The following is a 21,427-nucleotide window of genomic DNA, read 5'->3' on the forward strand; positions in this document are numbered from 1 at the left end:
TGAGGACATGTTTTATTATGCCAGTAGTGCACTTACAGCTGGGCCTCATTATGACTCTGCTGGCCTGGAAATAATGTGCCGGTAATTCCCTTTAAAGGCACGTTTCTGGACCAGCAGCGTACAAGTTTGCCAGTGGGATAGCCAGATTTACCCCAAGCACCAGCAAAAAACAGTATTTCCAGTGCTGGCACATTCCAGAAATTGCCCAAATGGGGGTTTACCTACCGTTGCCTAATTCCGGATGATCAGGGTTAGTAACAGCAGGTCTGTTTGCTGGTATCCTGCTGGAATTACGGGGAATACCGGCAAACTTAATAATGAGGGCCAATAACTCTCAGAAAACTGTTTAGAAATAACCCTGTCAGGCAGTATACAGACATAAAGTTTGATGCTACTGCATTGTAAAGCTAGCTCCAACACATCTCAATAGGTTGTGTATTGGGCCATGTGAGGGCAGGTAGTGGGTGGGACCGACCATAGCATTTAGCATAGCCATGAGCAGGCAATAGAAAGGTAAATAACCAAGCTTTGCGTCCCCTCTTATCTTTCATCTGCCCCCCACCCCCAGGTCTACTCCAATAAAATAGTTTGGCCTTATTATAGCCAAGATTAGAAAGGGATGATCACAAAAACTGAGCACGCGTGTACACCACATATTTAATAATGTCTTGATCTTACTTTACACTTGCATTAATAAGAAGTCGCATTAGCCACTGCACGTTCATTTGAATACTGCTATTCCGCTCCCAGTCGTAATGTAAATTTGGAAGTTCAGATTAGAAAGGGAGTGCCTAGCAAAATGAAAGATGGCCGCCAAATTAACATCTGTTTTGCTTATGGTTTAGGAAGTTTTCAGGGGGCGTGCCTTCGTTATCTTTTCCGTTTTTTATTTCTCGTCTCTGGACCTACGTACAGGAAGCAGAGATCGCCCGGTTTTGTTCTGTGAAAGGTTGTAAGCCGGTGCCGAGTTCGCTTGGAGATGGTGCTGGAAAGTCTCGCCCGCATCATCAAGGTGCAATTGCCGGCGTACCTAAAGCGGCTACCTGTGCCCGAGAGCATCACTGGTTTCGCCAGGCTGACAGGTATCTTTAGCCCCAAGGGAAACCAGGGGCGGGCCTATGTTTTTCCGCCAATCAGACTAGACAGTTGACAAAACTGATGAAGTGAGGCTTGGATTGTTAAGCAATACCCCAAGACATCTCCCACGCGGGGTTTTACTCCCAGACTTTGTTCGCTACGTTTGTTATGTAGATTCGCAACAAGCAACGTTATGAGTGGGTAATGGCAGTACTTTTAAGTGGGGTGAGGAGTGGGGTAGGAGGTTGGGAGGGCGCTTTAACGAGTGGGCGTGGCCTAAATGATGAGCGTGGCCTGAAGTGTCCCCAACAAGGGACATTGACAAAAGTGGCTTTCCACACTGTCAGTTTTTTTTGTTTTTATTGTCCAGTGCTGGGGATTCAAACCCGAGTCCTGTTTCATTCAATAGCCACATTGACACAGGCTTTGTGTGAAACAGTCTGTTGAAAGAAGGAAAAGTTATTCCAACATCTCCCAAATGACACAGTGGAATGTGACGTTGGCTTATCGTCGGCAGGGCTTGGTTTCCAATCCCCAGCACGGGACAATTTAAAAAATGGATTTCCTTAGCTTTTTACATTATTATTTTACTGTTCCATGCTGGGGATTCGAACCTGAGTCCTACTGCTGATTTCAATAGACTGACTGACACATAATCCCATTATGAGCTTCATGTGTCAAGCAGTTTTAAAGAAATCCAGCGCCTATGAAATGGCACTGTGCTATTTCGTAGGTGCTGGATTCTTTGTAACTTCATTCAATAAACTGCATGACGTGACAGGCCTCATGTAACAATCTATTGAATAAAACAGAAGAGATTCCAACAACTCTGAAATAGAACAGTGGCTGTGACACTGGCTTGATAGCGCCAGGGCTTGGGTTTAAATCCGAAGGCTGTGGCAAAACAAAGACAAAAAAACCAGTCTTTCGTGGCTGGCTAACCCCAGCTCGCTTAAAGCCCTGGGTATGCTATGATAAGTCATTATAACGCGCCGGTACACAAGTGTTTATAGGTGTAACAAGACAAGGAGGGGGAAAAAGAAGGAGGACAAACTACGATCTTACTAGGCATTGTGTCATTCAGATCATGCAAGTGCGGAGGGGAGAAGCGCCGGGGGGGTGTGGGGGGGTGAGGAGAAGTGCAGGTGACTCAGTAAGTGCTGCCAGAGGGTGGCTCTTAAGTACAAAGAGAAGGGGCTGTAGGGTTACAGATACAGACCCTTAAGTGCTGAGGGAGCCTGGGGGCAGTGCAAGGGCAACTGGATATGCAGGAGCCTTGGCCCGAGTTCAGGGATGACCAGGTGACCAGTGTGGGGAGATATCTGGGACATTAGCAGGGGAGAGGACGAGAAAAAGCGGAATCAAAAAGAAAGGCCTTGAGTTGCTCCCGGAATTGGAGGTGGTTCTGCTCAAGTTCGAGAGAGGTAGGGAGGCTGTTCCAGAGGGAGCCCCCATCCGAGGAAAGAGATCTGCCCCCAATTCTCTGCTTGGAAAAGCATCTGACCCTCAGAGAATTGGAGGTGGATGAGCGGAGAGCTCGAGAAGGAAGATGTCTAGGAAGAGAAAGTGTAGTCCCCCAGAAAGCCTTGTGGATGATGCAAAGGGTTTTGGTCCTTGCAGCCACAGGGAGCAAGTGCAGAGATTCCAGAGCTGGAGAGATATGATTCCCTGGGCTTGAGGCCAAGGACAAGTCTTGCATCCCTGTTCTGGATGTGTTGTAAAGGTCGAAGAGTAGAGACAGGCAGATTTAGAAAGAGGCTGTTGCAATAGTCCAGCCTGGAGAGGACAAGGGCTCTAGAGACAGTGAGCTTCTGGGGCAAAGTGAGAAAAGGCATAATGCCTCTGAGGGGGTGGTTGGGGGGGGGACCCGAGTTGAACGTGGGAGGGTTGGTCAGTAAGAAAGGAGGACAAACAGGACAGGGCCTTACCAGTGATACTCAGGTTGTCACAGAGGCGATTGAGCAGGATGGCATGGTTGACTGTGTCAAAAGCAGAGGATAGATCGAGGCGAATGAGGACAAAAAGAAGTTTAGAGTCAAGATTAGCAAGCCAGTCTTCATGGGTCAAACATTCAAAATGCGAGTAAGGATCTCAGCTGTGTGCTTATGCCCACAAGCTTCAATGCACAGTTCACAAAAAAGGTGTACTCGCTAACACCTAATATTTAGAACAGCAGTTTGAAGTTGTGACATGCTTTGCGCTTTTCCCTTTATTCCATTATTTAATATTTGGCTGAATAAACTGATATTATGCTTTTGATGGAAAGCATAATATCAGTTTATTCAGCTAAAGATTAAATGATGGAATAAAGGTAAGAGCGCAAAGCATGTCACAACTTCAAACTGCGGGCATCATGGGTGGTGTTCAGGAGAGCAGTTTCTGTGTTTCTGACAGGTCTGAAGCCAGATTGGTGGTCGTGGAGACAACAAACGGTTTCAGTATGCAGATTAAGCTGGGAGATGGTCAGCTTTTCCAGCAGTTTGCCCAGGAAAGGAGTGATAGAGATCGGGAGATAGTTAGCCGGAGAGGAAAGATCGGCAAAGGGCTTCTTAAGAAGGGGGTGCACAAGGAAGTGCTTAAGTGTTTAGGGGAAGCTTCCAGTGGCAAAGGAGTGATTGCAGAAATTGGCCAAGTCTAGAGGCAGGGTGCCGATGGGGTCCTTGATGGTTCTGGATGAGCAGGGGAGAACCTGCTTTGACGAGACCTTCATAGATCAGACTTGTCTAGAAACATTGTCAGGGTGAAGAGGTGACTTTTGTGGCCCTGAGCAGGTGAGTGCTGCGTGGTCCGAATCCCTCTTGGGCCTCTTTGCTTAAATTTAATTTGACCAAATAAGTAGGCGCTCCCAGTGTTGTCGTTGTTATCCCTCCTCCCACCCGCCCCTGCATCCATTTCCTTGTTGCCTTTTCCCTCCCGCCTCCCTGCCCGCCCTCCTCCCCTGATTGGCGGCTGTGGTTAGGCTTGCAGCCTACCTCCTTGTCGTGTTCACCCTCACCATTTCTGGCTTTGAGCAGGTGAGTGCTGCGTGGTCCAAATCCTCCTGGGCCTCTTTGCTTGCATTTAATTTGACCAAATAAATTGGCGCTCCCAGCGTCGTTTTTGTTGCCTTTTCACTTCCGCGCCCACTCTCCTCCCCTGATTGGTGGCTTGCTGTTCATCTCTGAGCCGCCCAGGGCAGCCCCCGCGTTTAAGGGCGTCTTCTATTAAGGCGGCTCCAGCTGGTGTCTGCAGGTGTCAGTAGGGGAAGCCAGTGGCCAGCCATCAAGCAGCAGTGGCTAAGTAAGGTAGGAGTGGCCCGGGTTAGACAGATCCTCACCTGAGCCACTGGAGACTTCCTCAAGCGGTTTCTTTCTTCCTCTACTTCTGAAGTCTGGTTTCTTTTTGTGAAGATAGGGTCTGCCGCAGGACGACGCCACAGTGGTCTGCAGGAGAACCAGAAGAATAGTGGCCCCGGTCCTGCAGCAGCCAATGAGGGGGGGGTGAAGCTGTTTCTGGCACAAAAAACCACTGGCTAAGCTGGAACTGCTCGGAAGGAATCAGTGCATGTAAATTTGTTTCCACAAGAAAGTCCAAACCCTGTGCGTAGGCAAAGGGGTTAACCAGGTATTGTGGAGTCCTCCCAAATGACTGAATGAGAGAGACTGTCGTGGAGAGAGAGAAATCAAGCCTCTGCGACAGGCGGAGAGAGCTCCAGGAATAAACCGAGACTGAGGGATGAAGTGTGGGGGCACAACGGGAGGATAGCGCGGTAGGACGCTGACAAGTAAGCACCAGGAAAAGCGAGAGCGAGAGAGCCGAGTAAGGGGAGAGGGAGAGCTTGGATGCGCGAGCGCAAGGGCGAAGCCAGCCCCAGTGAGACGATGGCAGGAACTAAGAGCGCGAGAGCCCTGAAAGCAAAAGTGGAAAACAGGGAAAGAATGGCAAAAGAGAAGCTGACCGCTGAGGAGGCGAAGAAAAACAAGGAAAGCTGGCTGGGGAGGCCAAAGAGGAAACCTTGAGTGTACAGCAACAACAGGAGAAAACGCAAGCAGTTGCAACGCAGAGGCCGCCGCGAGTGGGAGGGCTAAATCCCTGGCTGTGGCCATGTTAGTAAAGACTAGACCGCTACAGAAAACGTAAGAAGACGTAGTGGAACATATTAATGGCGAAACCTCCTCCATCGTTCCCAAAGGCGCCAACGTAACCAGCGCATGACAGGAATAGAGCATCACTCTTAACCTGCGAAATCTGGCCACATAGCAGACTCTCAGACTTGGGTGTGTTTTTTTTTTCTCCGTTATTTAAATTTCATTGTGAAGTAGCACCGTCCTGACGTTTTTACCACCTAGCAAAGCATTAATCTAGTAAACTTTTCTACCATTATCTAAGCAACTGTCGTCTTGTCCAATTGCCTCGTCTCTCTGTCACTTCTGCTTGTGTCCTTCCCTCGTGTTTCTCCCCTCCTCCTCCCACACCCATCCTCTTCTCTCCTCTACCTATTCAATGTTGCTCTCTGTCTCTCCTATCTTTTCTAATTGCTTCTCCATTGACTATCCTGATCTCCTCTCTAAATCTGGTAGGAAGAAGTTTAAAAAGGACATCCTGGTCATCAACCAAGGCCTCCCTATCGTTGATACCTCTACCAGTGGTTCTTCCGGGCAAACCCTCACCAACATCCTTTCTGTTGTTCCCTCGCCGGACCTATGGATTTTTCAAATGGTCTCCTTGCCTACTCCTTTCTCTTCTTCTCCCATTAATGGTGGCACCCAGTGGTAGGCCATCCTGGCCCCCTTCCGCTCCTCTAAGGTCATCATTAATGTCTATCTGAATGGTACCGTCTTGGTCCAAGGCCCTCGTGCCAACCTTCTCCAATTTGATAGATGCTTCCCGCACCTCATCAATTTCCTTTCCTCTTTCTGTCCCCTCTTGCTCCCCCCCCCACAGCTTCCTTGCCTCCCCCTGCTGTATCCTCCTTGGCTACCTTGCCCTCTCCTCCTTCCTCCTCTGCCCTCCTCCCGCCTTCTTCTACACCACCGCAGGGCGTACCTTCTCCATATTGCCACTCTCAACTCTCGCTCTGCTGTCAAACACTCCTCTGCCATCTCCTGGAAGAACTTGACCTTGATGTCCTTGGTCTCACAGAGACACGGTTCACGGCTAGCTCTGTCACACGCTTTTGACACTCTCCTCCCTGATGGCTACAAGATCCTCTCCACGCCCAGATTCAACTGTTCCGGAGGGGGTGTAGCCCTGATCTTCCCTGAGTGGATCCTTGCCTCTCATTCCTACGCATGCCTACTCCTCTTTTGAATGCCTCGTCTGCAGGCTCTCTCTCTCCTGGCCATTCCCTTACTGTGGCTCCCATCTATCGGCCACCTGGTCAGATCTCCTCCTTCCTCTCTGAGTGGGCTGAACTCTCATCTTCCCTCCTGGTTTCGACCACTCATCTCCTCCTTTTTGGAGACTTTAACATCCACCTGGATGCTTCATGTCCTTCCTCTGGACTCTTTTGCGATCTCTGCGACTCTCTCTCTCTCTATTCTCCCCTCTGGCCCGACTCACTCTGCAGGGCACACTCTGGATGTTCTGATGTCTTCAGACCTTCCCCTTTCTATTCTTCTCGCCACTCCTCTCTCCTGGAGTTATCACTTTCTCCTATTCTCCCAGCTCACACCCCTCAGCCCAAGCCACCTCCAGCACTGCCACCCACCTTCTCGGTTATTCGACCCATGAAGCATGTGTCAGTTGAGACTTTACTTTCTCACCCCCTCTCCCCCTTTGGATGACTCGCACCCAGACACAGCCCTTTCCATGCTCCACTCTGCTATATCTGATACACTTGGTGTTCTTGCCCGGTGTCCAGTCATTTGGTCGACTGAAAACTGGTCGACTGCAATTTGGTCGACGCAATTTGGTCGAAAACCAAATGGTCGAATTATTTTTTTTATTTATATATTTATTTTTCGGGTTTTCGTTTTGTAAAAAAAGGGGTTTTTAGAGAAAAAAAGGGGGTTGGGGGGGGTCCCCCCCAAAAAATAAAAAAAAAGGGTTAAAATAAAAAAAAAAAAATTCGACCATTTGGTTTTCGACCAAATTGGTTCGACCATTTGTCTGGTCGACCAATTTTTTTCGACCAAATGTCTGGTAACCTTCTTGCCCCTGTCATGAGGATCTGTCTGAAGCCCAAAGCAAAGTGCAACTCCGGGTACGACTCTGACCTCGTCACCCTCAAACGCAAGTGCAGGGTAGCTGATAGGAAATGGCGTGCTTCGGGTTCATCCTCTGACAAACTAGCCTGCTGCCAAGGCAATACCGGCTCTCTGTCCGCACCAAGAAGAGAGCTCACATCCAAGCCTGCGTCTCTGCGGCATCTAACAACTCGGCCAAACCCTTTACAATCTGTAAGTAACTGGCCAATCCTGCTGCAATCTCTACCTCTCTGTCCCCTCCCAGGCCATCTGCACAGCTCTGGCTTCTCATTTCATCTCTAAAACTCAAGACATCCTGTCCTCTCTCTCTTCCTCTCCCCCTCCTACCCTACTCCTTGCTCTTCTTCAGCCACCTCTCCTCCCTCCTTCTCTGCCTTTCCCCTGTTCTCCCCAGACAAGGTTTCTAGACAAGTCCGATCTAAGAAAGTCTTGTCAAAACAGGTTCACCCCTGTTCCTCCAAAACCATCAAGGACCCCATTGACACCCTGGCTCATGCTCTGGCCGACTTCTGCAACCGCTCCTTCGCCACTGGAGTCTTCCCTTCACCCCCCTGAAGCACTCCCTTGTGCACCCTCTTCTGAAGCAACCCTCTGCCGACCTGTGCTTCCCGGCTAACTATCGTCCAATCTCTATCACCCCTTTCCTGGGCAAGCTCCTGGAAAAGCTGGCCATCTCCCAGTTCAATCTTCAAACTGAATCTGTTTGTGGTCTTCATGGCCATCAGTCTAGCCTCAGAGCTGCCAGAAGCATGGAAACTGCACTCCCGAACATCCGTGAAGACCTGCTCTCCAACCTTGATTCCAACACCCCCTGTGTCCTGCTCTCCAACCTTTATTCCAACACCCCCTGTGTCCTCTTCTTACTTTATCTCTCTTCTGCCTTTGACGCGGTCAACCATGCCATCCTGTTCAACCGTCTCCGCAATAACCTTGGTATCACTGATCAGGCCCTGACTTGGCTGACTTCTTTCCTCTCTGATCGACCCTACCAGGTCCAACTTCGGTCCTTCCACTCCTCTAGCTCCATACCTGTTGTGTTCCCCAAGGGTCTAACCTCTCTCCCTGGCTGTTCAACCAATGCCTGGCACTTCTTGCCCACTGCATTGCCGCTCTCTTCCCCAACTTTCAGTGCAATGCGGATGACACTCTGCTCCCTTCAGCCACCTCTTCTTCTTCTCTCATCTCTGACTGTCTGCTATCCAGGAGTGGTGTGCCGCCAATGATCCCTGCCTTAATGCCAGTAAGATTGAGATTCTCCTCATCGGCACCCCCACCCCCTCCTTTCCTGTCACTCTCTGGCCGGCCTGTCTTGACCCTCTTCCTGCTCCAAAACCTTGGGTTCATCTTCGACTCCACACTCTCCTTCTCTCCTCACATCTCTGATGTCTCTGTCACACTGCCAGCTGCACCTCCTCAGAGGTATTCTTCCTTTCCTCTCCTTCCCCTAGAAGCTCACTGTCTCCAGAGCCCTAGTTCTCTCTAGGCTGGACTGCTGCAACTGCTTCTTTCTAAATCTGCCTGCCTCTACTCTCCGCCCTCTGCAACTCATCCAAAACAGGACTGTGAGACTTATCCTTGGCCTCAAGCCCAGGGATAGTATCTCTCCAGGACTGAAATCTCTGCAATGGCTCCCAGTGGTGGCGAGGATGAAGTTCAACACCCTCTGCATTGTCCACAAGGCCTTCTGGGGCTTGGGGCCTCAATACCTTCAACTCTCCTCCTAAATATCTTCCTTCTTGAGCTCTTCCCTCATCCGCTTCCAACTCCCTCAAGGTCAGTCGCTTCTCCAAGCAATGAATTGGTGGTAGATCTCTTTCTTTGGCTGGTGCTTCACTCTGGAACAACCCCACTGCCACTCTGAAAATTGAAGAGCACCATCTCCGGTTCCGAAAGCACCTCGAGACCATCCTTTTTTTTGCTTCTGCTTTATCTCCTCCTCTCCACTGCTGAATTCCTGGCTGACAGCACTGGTCACCTGGCTACCCTCTGTTCTTGGGCCCAGGTCCCCTCCGCCGCCAGTTGCACATCTGCACTGCACCCGTGGCAACCCTTGCACTCTGGGGCTGTTTCTGCATCCCTACAGCCCCCTACCAGCACCCGACATCTGATGTCTGCACTTACCTTTGCACCTGCGACCAGCTGGCTGCACTTCTCATGTATTGTTTTGTTTTTATTTATTTACTGTTTATCCTATGTACTGCAATTCCCCTCCCCCTCGCACTTCCGCCCCTACCTTCCCCTGCACTTGCGCAATCTCAATGTCACCTGGCCTAGTAAGATCGTTGTCTTTGTCCTCCCTCTGTTCCCCTCCCCTGCCTCGTCGCGCCTTGAAACACTTGTGTATAGGCGCGTTATAAATGCCATATCATATATCATATAAAGGAGGTGGGGAAGCGGCCGAAGACGGGCCAGGGGTGGCAGAGGAGGAAGAGAAAGTGGACAGGATGTCTGAGTTTTAGTGGTGAACTGAGAAGCCAGGGCCATACAGAGGGACTGGGAGGGAACAGGAGAAGTAGAGTGCAGCAGGATTGGCCAGCTCTTTGCAGATTTGGAAAAGTTCAGCCGAGTTTTTAGATGCCGCAGAGATGCGGGCTTGTATGTAGGCTCTCTTCTTAGAGAGGACAGAGTCCGTACTGCCTTAGGAGCTGTCGGCATGCCAGTTTGTCACACGGTGCGCCTGATGCCTTACACTTGCGTTTAAGGGTGGCGAGGTCAGAATCGTACCAAGAGTTGCTCTTGGAAGTGGGCTTCAAGCGGATCCTCATGACAGGGTCAAGGACGTCAAGAGTTTTGGAGATAGAGAGATGAAGGTCAGAGAGAGCTGTGTCAGGGTGTGAGTCAGCTAAAGGTGTAGGAGGAGGAGAGAAAGTAGCGGCAAAAGCTTCCGCTGACGCACGCTTCATGGGTCGGATGACCGAGAAGGTAGGCAGTGCTGGGGACGGCTTGACCTGATGGGTAGAGAGAGGGAGAGGTGGGGCGAGAGGATGAAGTGGTCACTCCAAGAGAGAAGTGGTGAGAGGATTTAGAGAAGTGGAGGTCTGAGGAGATCCGAACATCCAGGGTGTCCCCTGCAGTGTTAGTCGGACCAGAGGGAAGAATAGAGAGAGAGAGAGAGAGAGCAAGTCAGAGAGGTTGCTTAAGAGCCCCGAAGAGGGGTTGGTGGCATCCAGTTGGATGTTTAGGTCTCCAAGGAGGGCAAGTTGAAAGGTAGAGTCAAGGAGGGAGGAGAAAAGGTCAGCAAACTCTGAGAGGAAGAGGTCTACCTGGTCAGGTGACCTGTAGATAGTGGCCACAGTAAGAGAGAAGTCAGGAGATGTAGAGAGCCTGCAGACCAGGTATTCAAACAAGGTGTAGTCCTGCGTAGGAATGACAGAAGCAGGGATCCACTCCGAGACAATCAAGGCTATACCCCCGCCAGGATGGTTATTTCTGGATTCAGAGAGGAACTTGTAGCCATCAGGAAGGAGAGTGTCAAAACCTGTGACAGAGCTGGCTGTGAACCAAGTCTCAGTGAGACTGAGTAGATCCAAATGAAGCTCTTCCAGGACAAGGCAGATGTAAGAGGAGTGTTTGACAGCAGAGGGAGTATTGAGAGTAGCGATGTGGAACAGATTGCCACCTTTTGAAGGACTTCCGTGGAGGGGTACAGGCCAGAGGTGCGCTCTGAAGTTTTGGACGTGCCTGAGGATGAAATTGAACACCGTCAAGACCAGGGAGATTGTGGGTGCATGGCACGGCCTCTCGAGTGAAAGCAGGGAATGCCAACTGTGTGGGATGGTGACTCTAGAAACCGTGAAGTGAAACATCTCCTGTTTAAGTGTGAGGCTCTGGGGTCATTGAGACAAACGCCACAGCTGGCCATGAACATGTTGGGTGATGAAAGAACAAACAAAGGATGGGAACAATTCTTGAGTTGAAAGAGTGAAGCGTGCATCATTTACTTTAACTCTTGTGGAGGAAGATTTCTAACATACTGGACACATACAGCTGAAATGATTTACTCTTGGCACATATCGCCTAGATGATACCACTAATTAAAATCCAATCATGCGAATGTATGATCTGTATTTTAGCCTTTTTTTTTTCCTCCAAATTTAACTTTCTCAGCATTTTCACATAACTTTTACAAACCGTCATTACACCTCCTCCAATCCAAACAACAAAAGGAATTCAATTCCCCCCCACCCCCTCCCCCATGCAGCAGGTCCTCATGGAGGCCACAGAGTTAAGACTTGGGGTAATCCCATTTTCCGTAGAAGAACTGTTCCCAAGCCCACGGATCCCTATTAATTCTGCACTCCACAGTCTACCTGACCTGCGGGCAAGTAGCATAGGTGCTTCGTTGCACTATTTCGGGGCCACATCTTGGGGTTCATGTACTTCCTTCCCCCCCGACTTCCCTGGGATCAGGCCAGACAAGGTATAATCCCTGTCGTGCCCTCTTTTTAGGACCCGTATTTCTCAAAGAAGGGAAGCCATAAACCCTCAATATTCGACCTGGACTCCTCCAGTAAGGTATTCCATATCATAAATCGCTCTTATCTTTGCTACCCATTCCTTTTCCTCTGGCATGCATGAATTCTTCCATAGTAGGGCAAGACAACATCTGGCTGAGAACAACAAGATTTGCTGCATATGCCCTCCTTCAACCTCCTCCTCATATTCCACCCGCACTCCAAGAAGAAGCCACGGGGAAAGTTCCCTGCGGATTCCGTCCTCCCCCTTAATCCATGAGAGGACCTCCCTCCAGTATGCCTGTATTCTGGGGCAACCTCACCACATGTGTTTGTAGTCGTCCTTCGCCTGCTTACACTTCCAAAAGCGTGGGTAATATCCATTACGCATCTGTGCTATCCTAGCCGTAGGGTAGTGCCCCCTGTGTATCAATTTTATTGCTTGGTACCTGTATTGCAGGGAGAGTTGACTGTAAAGCCCCTTTACAGATCTGTGTCCACAATGCATCCTCATCCCTTCCCTGGTCCACCCCCACCTGACCCTAGCTTTGAGTGGTTCCCTTGGTTCCGCCAACACGATCGTCTTGTATAATCCTGCAATAAGTCCTTTGGTACTGCTCCCGGTTAGCAGGAGCCGTTCAAAATCTGTCAACTCTCTTTTCAAGTTATCTCCCCACTGGGGGTTTGTTAGGACTCCCTTCAACTGCAGGCATCGAAAGGGTGACAGTTTCCCCACATTCAGAACCTCTTCCAACCTATTCAGCGGGAGAAAGGTGCCCCTATCCCACATTTGTGCAGCTCTAGAGAGCCTGCCCTCATACCAAAGTTGGAACGCCAATGGTTCCCCTATCTCGTGCCTCCGGGGGGGGGGCCATAAGCAATTCAATGGGGAAGGCTGTTTCTCCTACCTCCCCCCCCCCCCAACGTGGCCCACAGGACTTCGAACACCTGGTGAAGCAGCACCCTTTGCTGAATTGGGCTTTAGGCACCCACAACCATTCTCCCAGTGAAACTGGAGCCAATATCGCATTATCCATTGGCACCCACTGTTTTTCAGAAAGCGGGTTCAGGTGGTCTACCTTAACCCAGAGCTGGACTGCTTTGTTGTAGGTTCTAGGTCTGGCAATCCTACCCCCCTCTCTTCCCTTGGTAGGGGTAGTGTCCGTAGGGCACCCTCTGCTTTGCTCCCGCCCAGAGACATTTTAGCATGCTCTTCTTCACCTCAGTGAAGAAGGTCTGCGGGATCATGACCGGAAGCATCAGGAATAAAAACAGGAACTTGGGTAATACCACGATTTTAATGACGCTCAGGCACACCATCCATGAGAGCCCCAGACTAGCTCACCTCTCCATGTCAACCCTTAGCTCCGCCCACAGTGGGAAGAAATTCCTAGAGAAGAGATCTGCGTAGTTCCGGGTCACCTGGATTACCAAATACCTAAATGAGTCCTCCTGGGCCCGAAACGGTAGGTTCCCAATGTAGTTCAACTCCGCCTCTGACAGCCTCCCGACTTAAAAAGGCTACCGACGTGTCCAGATTGACTTTGAAGCCAGAGAGCTCCCCATATTGTGCCAGGCTCTCCGCTTTATTCTGCTGTCTTCTCGGACCGCCGCTGCCCATGGCACCATGATCAGTGCATATAGTAGCAGGGACAGGGGGCACCCCTGCCGTGTGCCCCGCTGTAGTGGGAAACCCTGCGTTATACTTCCATTAACCACCACCCTCGCTGTCGGTCAGGAGTATAGGGCCGCCATCCACCTCTGGCACATCCCCATGGTTGCTAGGACCTCCCCCATGAATGAGAAACTCACCCGGTCAAAGGCCTTCTCGGCATCTAGGCCCAGCAACAGGCCCCCCCCTCGCTCATCGCCCAGGCATTAAGAACATGGAGCGTCTTTCTAATTTTGTCGGCTTCCTGCCTGTGCATAACAAAGCCCGCCTGATCTGGGTGAATGAGTCGCGGGAGGCAGGATTCCAAACGTTACGCGAGGATTATGGTGAAGAAATTTGCATCAACATTCAGCAGCAAAATCTGTTTATACGAGGCACAGCTGGTTGGGTCTTTCCCTGGCTTTGGAATGACAGTGATCAGTGCCTGGAGGGATGTTGGCGGGATCATGGCTTCCACACTATTGAATTAAACAACTTTGCCAGTGGTGTAGTGAGTGAGGACTGGTATTGATTATAAAAGTGTGCCGTAAACCCATCTTCTACTGGGGCCTTCCCCGCCTTCAGTCTCTGGATTGCCTGCAATACCTCTTCCTGTGTCACCTCCCCATCCAGAGCCTCCCTCTCAACCCCTGTTAACTTGGGGAGCCGATAAGGTGGCCAGAGTGATCTGCGGTTCCCCATGAAACTCCTTTATCCATAGAAATCGGCCTCCAAATCCCCTTTTAACCTGTATCTGTCATCTTGAAGGCTGTTCCCAATATAATACACACTCCCTCCTTCTTGCGATCTGTGTGAGGCCCAGAAGTTTTTGTCCACTTCCTTCCCGCGTATAGCCGATTCCGCCCCCTTTTTATAGTGAGTGTCTTGGAGGAAGAGTATCGCCGGGCGCCGTTTGCAAACATATTGCTCGTGAGAGATCACTGGTTTTGGGAATTTAGCCCTTTAACATTCAGCGTGGCTACACGAATCTCAGCCATCACCTTTCTTTACTCTTCTCCCATCCCCTTGAACATCACTCGAGAGGTACCCTCACATCATTCCTCCCCAGAACTGCTGCATGAAACACCCCCCCCCCACCCCGGGTCCCTCTTAACCTCACATTGAGGCGTCCGACCATGTGCCCCAAACATGTTGGTCACACCTGCAGAACCACTCGGAATGCCATCCCCTGCCCTTATCACAATGTTTGTCATCTTTCTCCTCACCTCTTCACCTCTAGCCCCCTCCCCCAACTGCACAACACAACTCCCCCCCCCCCCCCGTTCAAACCATAATAGTGAGAGGAATGCTCCCCCCTCCCTGCTTCTACCTGCTTACCCCTCTTGTATTCCCCCATCCCACTTTAAGCCCTTAAGCCTATCCAATCTACCCCCGAACACTGGGTGTCCCCAACCTTGTTAAACAAAACGAATTCGCTCCACATACCCCCCCCGGGTAAACTCCCCTCTTGGGAGGTTATGTACGGGGTGTGTAGGGACCAGATATCGAGCTCCTTCACCACCTCAGAGCCCTTTAACCATGTGCTTCGTGGTCCTTGTCCCTCATTTCACTTCCCTTCTGGGAGAGGGAGTGTTCAGTTTCTGAAACTTCCTGGCCCCCTGCATTCTTCAGCTTTGCTCCCTGTGCGGCCCATGAATCTCTCGCCTCTCCGACATCACTTCTCCTTCCTGAGTGGCCCCCTGTCCCCGGGGTCTCACCAGAGTTTCTGTGGCTCTCTTCTTCCGACAGAAGGTGACCTCTTTTGCCTTCCCATTTGAATATTTGCACAAAGGGATATCCCCACCGATACCAGACTCCTTTCTCCTGTAACCACTTTGTGAGTGGGGCACACTTTCTCCGCCACAAGAGGGTCTGTACCCTCATAGTCAATGATTCCCATTTGTAGCGCAACCTTGCCAGGACAGAGCGTGGTTCCCTACTACCTCCTCCTGCACGGTGCACTCTATCCAGGGTCACATGCGTTCCTTCTTTTGACCGTAGGACCATCCCAATGATTTCCTGGATTTTCTTCTCAAGCCCAGCCAGGGATTCTCTCTCCCTTTCCAGGAGGCCAAAAAAACAGAGATTGTTTTGCCTCTCCTTATTTTCAATGTCATCCGTTTTGAGGCCCAACTCCATTTCTCGCCTCTCAATGTCCCGAAATCGGACCTCGATCTGTTCCTTGAGAATGCCTGTGAAAGCCTGTTTAGCCTCCACCGCTTCGAGCCTTTCTTCCAGCGTGTCCGCTTTTGCTGATAAGCCCGCCACTTTGGCTCCAATGTCTGTTCCCATCCCCCAGATCTCTTCCAGGATCATTTGGATGTCACTCTTGATGGTCCCTATCTACGCAGAGCTGGGGTGGGGTCCCATAGCTTCCTTTGCCCTCTCCATTTGTACTCCGACACGGCTGGGGTATTGGTATTGGGAGAGCTTCTCTCTCCAGGTCATTGACCCCAGACCCCTTTTTGTGTCCTGACACCCATTTGAGGTCCCACCGCTCGCTTTTCCGCAGGTGTCCTCTGCCATGTAACCCTTTAGCACTTGGCGTGGTTCCTCGTCCCAGTGTACTCCATCGTCTGTCATTTGTCAGCCTCTCAACCTTCCTCATTGGCCTTGTCCTCGTTACCAGCCCATGTCTCTGTACACCCTGCGCGAGCCCCCCTTCCTGTTTCAGGGTTTATTTCACTCCCCTTACCCATCCACTAGGAGGGTTGTGCCCCATGGAGGCCCTCAGGCCTGAGTCTTGGCAGGCACCTGGTTCCTTGTTCCTCCGCTCCTCCTGCCGTGGCCCCCGTAGGGGCAGTTGGGGTGTGGATTTGCGCCCTTCTCCTCCTCAAGTATTTCCTACTTTAGTGTCCCAGAGCGCCTCCCCTTTCAGGTTGGCTGTCTGCAGCGCTCCACTTAGCCCAGCCACGTCTCTTCCAAGATGTCCCAGTAATGCTTGCTCACCCTGGGATTCTCAGCTGGGGACAGCACCCGTCCCTTTGTGGCCCGGGAAGGGCTGAGTGCACACTGTCCATAAGCTTCTGTAACCCCTCCGGAGTTAAGGAGACCCTACAGGTCTCATAGTCTAATTTTCTCCTTTCCCCCTGCCTGCTCCTCTCTTAAGGGGTTGTTTCCGTGCTGAACCTCCCCATACAACACCAAATCTTCTATCCGTCCCTCACTGGGAACGGTACCTGGTGCCAGCGGGGGGCGCTCTTCAGAGGAGCGCTCCTGCATTAAAGGCAACCAGCCAATTCTTGCCGAGGGGTGCCTGCCCGCTTGCCTGAGATCCCCACCTCTGTGGCGTGCTCCTAATGCCGTTCCAGTGCCCACTGGGGGTGGCGTGGCCGGTCCGCTTCTCCTTGATGTGGCCTCACTGGGCCCTTTGCTCACGCAGCCTCGCCTGTCCTCCGCTGCTGGTGACCACCTTTTTAGCCCCCACTTTAGCCACCCAGGCATCGCTCCCGTTGCCTCCTGGAGCTGGTGCTGGCGGCCGACTCCTCCTCCCCGGGGCTTTGCCGTTGCTGCCAATTCCTGCAGTTGTTGGCGACGAACATCCCAAGTCGTTCTCGCCTCCTCTCCTCACACACCCAGGCTCGGCTCATGATGACTGCGCAGGGTGCCGGCCTCACTCTGCTCCTTCACATCAAGGTCTTGCTGCGGCAGCCGTTAACACTTCCTGCCATGGCTGATGACCTCTGATCTGGCAGTATATTCTTCTGCCGCTCCGTTCCCGTTCTTCCCGGGGTTCCAGCTCCCACCAATGGAGTGGATGATGCACCTCTCGTTCCTGAGCACCGCAACCCCCTTTTCCACGTGCCTCGTGCTCCACATTTTGCTAAAACTCCCCAAAACTCTGGGGCAGAGGACAAAGTAAAACGCTCAGGCAACCATTTTGCCTGTGCCCCCAAGGGGCCTCCTTTTTTCTTTTTTTAAGAAATCTTTCTTTCTTTGCAGAAAACGATCTATACCCTCTTTAATGTCTTTGCCGTACCTTCCCATGAAGGTCCGCATGCGTTCATTGATCTCTGGGGTCTCCACCCCCTCTGGCACTCTGGGTCTGGGGCATTCTGTCCTAATCTTATTCATGGCCTCCTTACGCAAAGGTGCCCTCAGCCTTCTCTTCAGATAAGCGGTAATGTTGTTAGGTGGATCCCACTCTGATGACCTTGGGTGAATCGAAGCATCAGGGTCGAATTCGTCACCTTGAGCCCCCTCGCCCGAAGACTTATTCTTTTTGTCTCTGGACCTTCTAGCACCGCTAGATGACAAGTCTTGAGACTCCGGAGAGCTCTCGTCTTCGGATACCTCGCTGCTTAGACATCTTACCTCAGCGGAATCTCCTGAGCTATCCTGGCCCATGACCTTGCCTTCCTCTTGCCACCAGTTTCTCGTGCGGTGTACACAGGGGCGGGGGGTGGGTGCGGGTGCTGTGTGCCCTGCGGGTCTTTTTTCTTCCCCCTTTGCCTCCGAGTGCCTCTCTCCTCAACTCTGCCATGCCCCAAGAGAAGGTTACGAGGTCTTCCATAATGCCCCTGCCCTAGTGCAGTGGGCCCCTACTGGCACTCATTGTCCTCTGGACAGCCTGCCTCATCCCGATTCCACTGACATGAGGGCCTTCAGAGTCCTCGTCTGAGTACTCTCTACTCCTGTTTCCCGTCTCTGCCGATCACTTACTTTTTTAGCAGTTTGCCTGGGATGCCCCCCTCAAACTTTTTTTACATCGTAGCTAGGAAGGTCAGATAGCTTGATCTCTGTAGTTTTCCCTGGGAATGAGCCCATCGGTCAGCAGCTGCTCCAGGGTTTATGCCCCAAGGAGCCTTTGACAGTTTGACCTGGGAATGTGGCTGTCAAGCACACAGCGTTGTGCAAGCTTTGTTAACTAGCCTGCAGTGTGCGCCTGCCACCAGCAGGTGGCCTTCAATAATCAGGAGGATCTGCTTTCCGAGCGTCAGAATAATGAGTCCCATGGAGCAGTGTACTCAGTTGCTCAGATCTAGCTTTCAATTATATGCAAATATCGCGCAGATAGAATTCGCTGACCGCCACTTAGATTCCCCCACTGAAGTACGATCCGGAACCTCTCAGAGTCCCGTTGTGCCATATGCGCACTTTGTGAGGCACTGCCTCCTGCTGTCTCAGTTTAACGCCGGAGCTCCATGAGCCACGTCGCGTTTGTTCCCTTCACTGTATTGGGGATCTGCTCCGCCCGCTCTGTCGCGCACATGGTGCGTCACGCACTAATCATAGTCCACACACGTTCACAAAATATAAACCAAAGCCAAAGTTCATACAATATAAAGAAAAGCCAGGTTTCACTTATAGAAGCTGCTCGAGCAGCAAAGAAAGAGGACAGAGGTTGTTATATGGGACTATGAGAAGGGAATGTACAGTCTGGTATTTGACTGATTGATTTAATCCGAACTTACAAAGCGCAACATTCGTCCAGGGGCATCTTGGCGCTACCGAGCAGAAAGGACAGAGAAGCCAACTAGAAGAGGAAGGTTTTCAAAGCCTTCCGAAAGGCCAGATGATTAACTGTCGATCTCAGAGAGCGTGGTAAAGCGTTCCACAATCTGGCAGCCACCACAGAGAAGGAACGGCCACCAATGTGACTATTTCACCACAGAGAAACAAAAAGGCATGCATCTGCTGAGCATGGAGCACGTCTCGGAACGTAAAGCTGAAATTTAGCCTGGAGATATTCAGCTCCCAAACCATAAAAGGCTCGGTGAACCAAGCACAAAGATTAAAAGTGAATGCATTTGACCACAGGGAGCCAGTGAAGTTGCGTCAGAATGGGATGGATGTGGCAGCACCGGAGGGTGGATGTGGCCATCTGGGCAGCAGAATTCTTAAGAACCTGAAGACGGTGGAGTAAATAGGCAGGCTGAGCGAGGAAAAGTGAATTGCCATAATCAATGGAAGAAGACACGAGTGCAGAAACCAGCGGGGCGTGAAGGTGCACAGGCAGGAAAGGAGAACCTGATGGAGCAACTTAATCTGAAAGTGGCCCTGCTGGCAAACGGCACAGACCTGGGGCTCCATGGAAAGAGACCATTATTTTGTTAATTATGTTATTTTCTCAGCTTTTCCGGTAAAGACCAGAAGTAAAATATTGCCGCCCACTAAGGGTAGAAACCCTAGATTACTTACATTAGAAAGAAATCAACCCATTGCTTAGCTCTGATAATAATCTCCCGCTCTCAGGCTCTGTGTCGAGTATGTCCAAAGCCCTCATGGCTACACTCATGGATATTACTAATCTTCTAGCCCCTGAGAAATTGAGGAAGAATAGATCTGCTCCTAAAAATAAGTCATGGTTTACTCCTGTCTTACGTAAGCTGAAATCTCTTACACTTAAGCACTACTACAGCTGGAAAGGTAACCCCTCCCCTAATCATCTCTCTGCCTTTCAAGTGGCGGTCAAAACATATAAAGCCACATTATTGGAAGCAAAAAAGAACTCGTTTAACAATAGGATTGTCTCAGCTAAATCATAGACCGAACAGCTCTTCAAAATTCTTAAGGAGCAAGAAACCACATCTGTTCCAGATGCGGGTGCTGTGATAAAAGACACAGCCTGGTGCCAGCTGATACAAGATGCCATGGGCAATAAACCCCAAGGCATTAAGTCTAATATATTCAGGAAGACAGCTGCCTCCTCCACAGAGGCTACTGCCATAAGCTGTTAGGACTTTATAAGATGCCCAACAATCCCTGAATTCTCCTTTTCCGCCCCCCGCCCCATCACTCTGGAAGAATTGACAGACGTCCTGGTCCACCTCAAGACGACCAGCTGTAAGGGGGATCCATTTTCTGCTGTTATAATCAAAACCTGTCCCCCTATTCTGCTGGATGCTATTCTCCAGTTTGTAAATGCATCCTTTAGAGAGGGCATAGTGCCCGATAACCTGAAACAATCTTGGGTGACCCCGCTGTTAAAAAAAAACAGTTACCTACGGAAGATCCCTTGAACTATAGGCCCATCATTAACTCAGCGTTCCTGCTGAAGATACTGGATAGGGTCGCTTATAAGCAGAAACATTCCCCATATAAAACTGTCGACAATCGGGCTTTAGAGCCGGGTTTAGCACCAAAACTGCTCTTCTTAAACTTAAATCCAGGCTCCTGGCCAATATCGGCAAAGGACAGGCCTCTATGCTTATGCTTTTGAATCTATCAGCCGCCTTCGACCTGGTCGACCAGCCTTTGTTGGTCTCCAAGCTCGAAAAAAGTGGCCACATTCTCCCCAGAGGCCTGCCGGTGGGCAGCCTCCTTTCTTCAGAATAGGGCAAGTTGTGTCTGCTCGGAAATTGCCGAAGCAGCCGTGGTGCCGATCGAATACGGAGTCCCACAAGGAGCGAGTCTTTCCCTGTGTTTTTAGAACATCTTTACAGCCCCTTTCTTTGCCATGCTCGAACAAGAAGGTATCTGGTTTACCAACTTTGCGGATGACACATCATTCCGCTGACTGGATGCATTGAAAACTGGATGGTCATGAACGGATTGGCCCTGAACAGATCCAAGACGGAGCTCATGATTGTGGGATCCCCAAGTACAATCTCTAGTTGGATCTCGCGTATGGGGGGGTTCCTTTTTAGAAGTTTTACAAGATACAGTGAAGGTGTATCCACCTTGGCTGATCAGGGTGAGCTATTGCTAGACTCTGAGTTAGAGAAATTGCGGCTAAACAAAGCCATCAGTCGCAGAGCTAGGAGGCCTCATAAGCAACATGTTTTTGGTAAAGGGCAGATGCAAAGTCAGACCAGTGATCAACCTCTGAGTACTGAATGCTTTTCTGGTATACAGGCATTTCAAGATGGAGGGAATCCATCTGCTGAGGGACATACTGCAGAAGGGAGACTGGCTGGCACAAATCAGGGACGCTTACCTGACGGTGCCCATACACCAGTCAACGGCAGCTGCTGCAGTTTCTCTGGAAAGGTCAGAGTTGGGAGTTTGTAAGTCTCCCGTTCAGGCTTGCATCAGCACCGTGGTGCTTTACCAGGCTGATGAAGCCAGTAGTCGGACACCTCAGAGAACAGGGCTTTCAATTAATTATTTACCTG

At 50.8% G+C, this 21,427-nt stretch overlaps 1 protein-coding gene across 1 annotated transcript in view; it reads left to right on the forward strand.

The window, feature by feature from the left end:
- The first annotated feature begins 884 nt into the window (after positions 1-884).
- CISD2 (CDGSH iron sulfur domain 2) overlaps positions 885-21,427 on the forward strand; it is a 201,686-nt gene continuing 181,143 nt past the window's right edge. Inside the window, exon 1 of the mRNA XM_069630693.1 lies at positions 885-1,082. Within this exon, the coding sequence (XP_069486794.1) occupies positions 980-1,082 (103 nt within the window). The 5' untranslated portion in view covers positions 885-979. The remainder of the gene's footprint in view (positions 1,083-21,427) is intronic.

Source organism: Ambystoma mexicanum, chromosome 6q, assembly GCF_040938575.1.
Source record: "Ambystoma mexicanum isolate Mex_15411 chromosome 6q, UKY_AmexF1_1, whole genome shotgun sequence".
Classification (NCBI taxonomy): Eukaryota; Metazoa; Chordata; class Amphibia; order Caudata; family Ambystomatidae; genus Ambystoma; species Ambystoma mexicanum.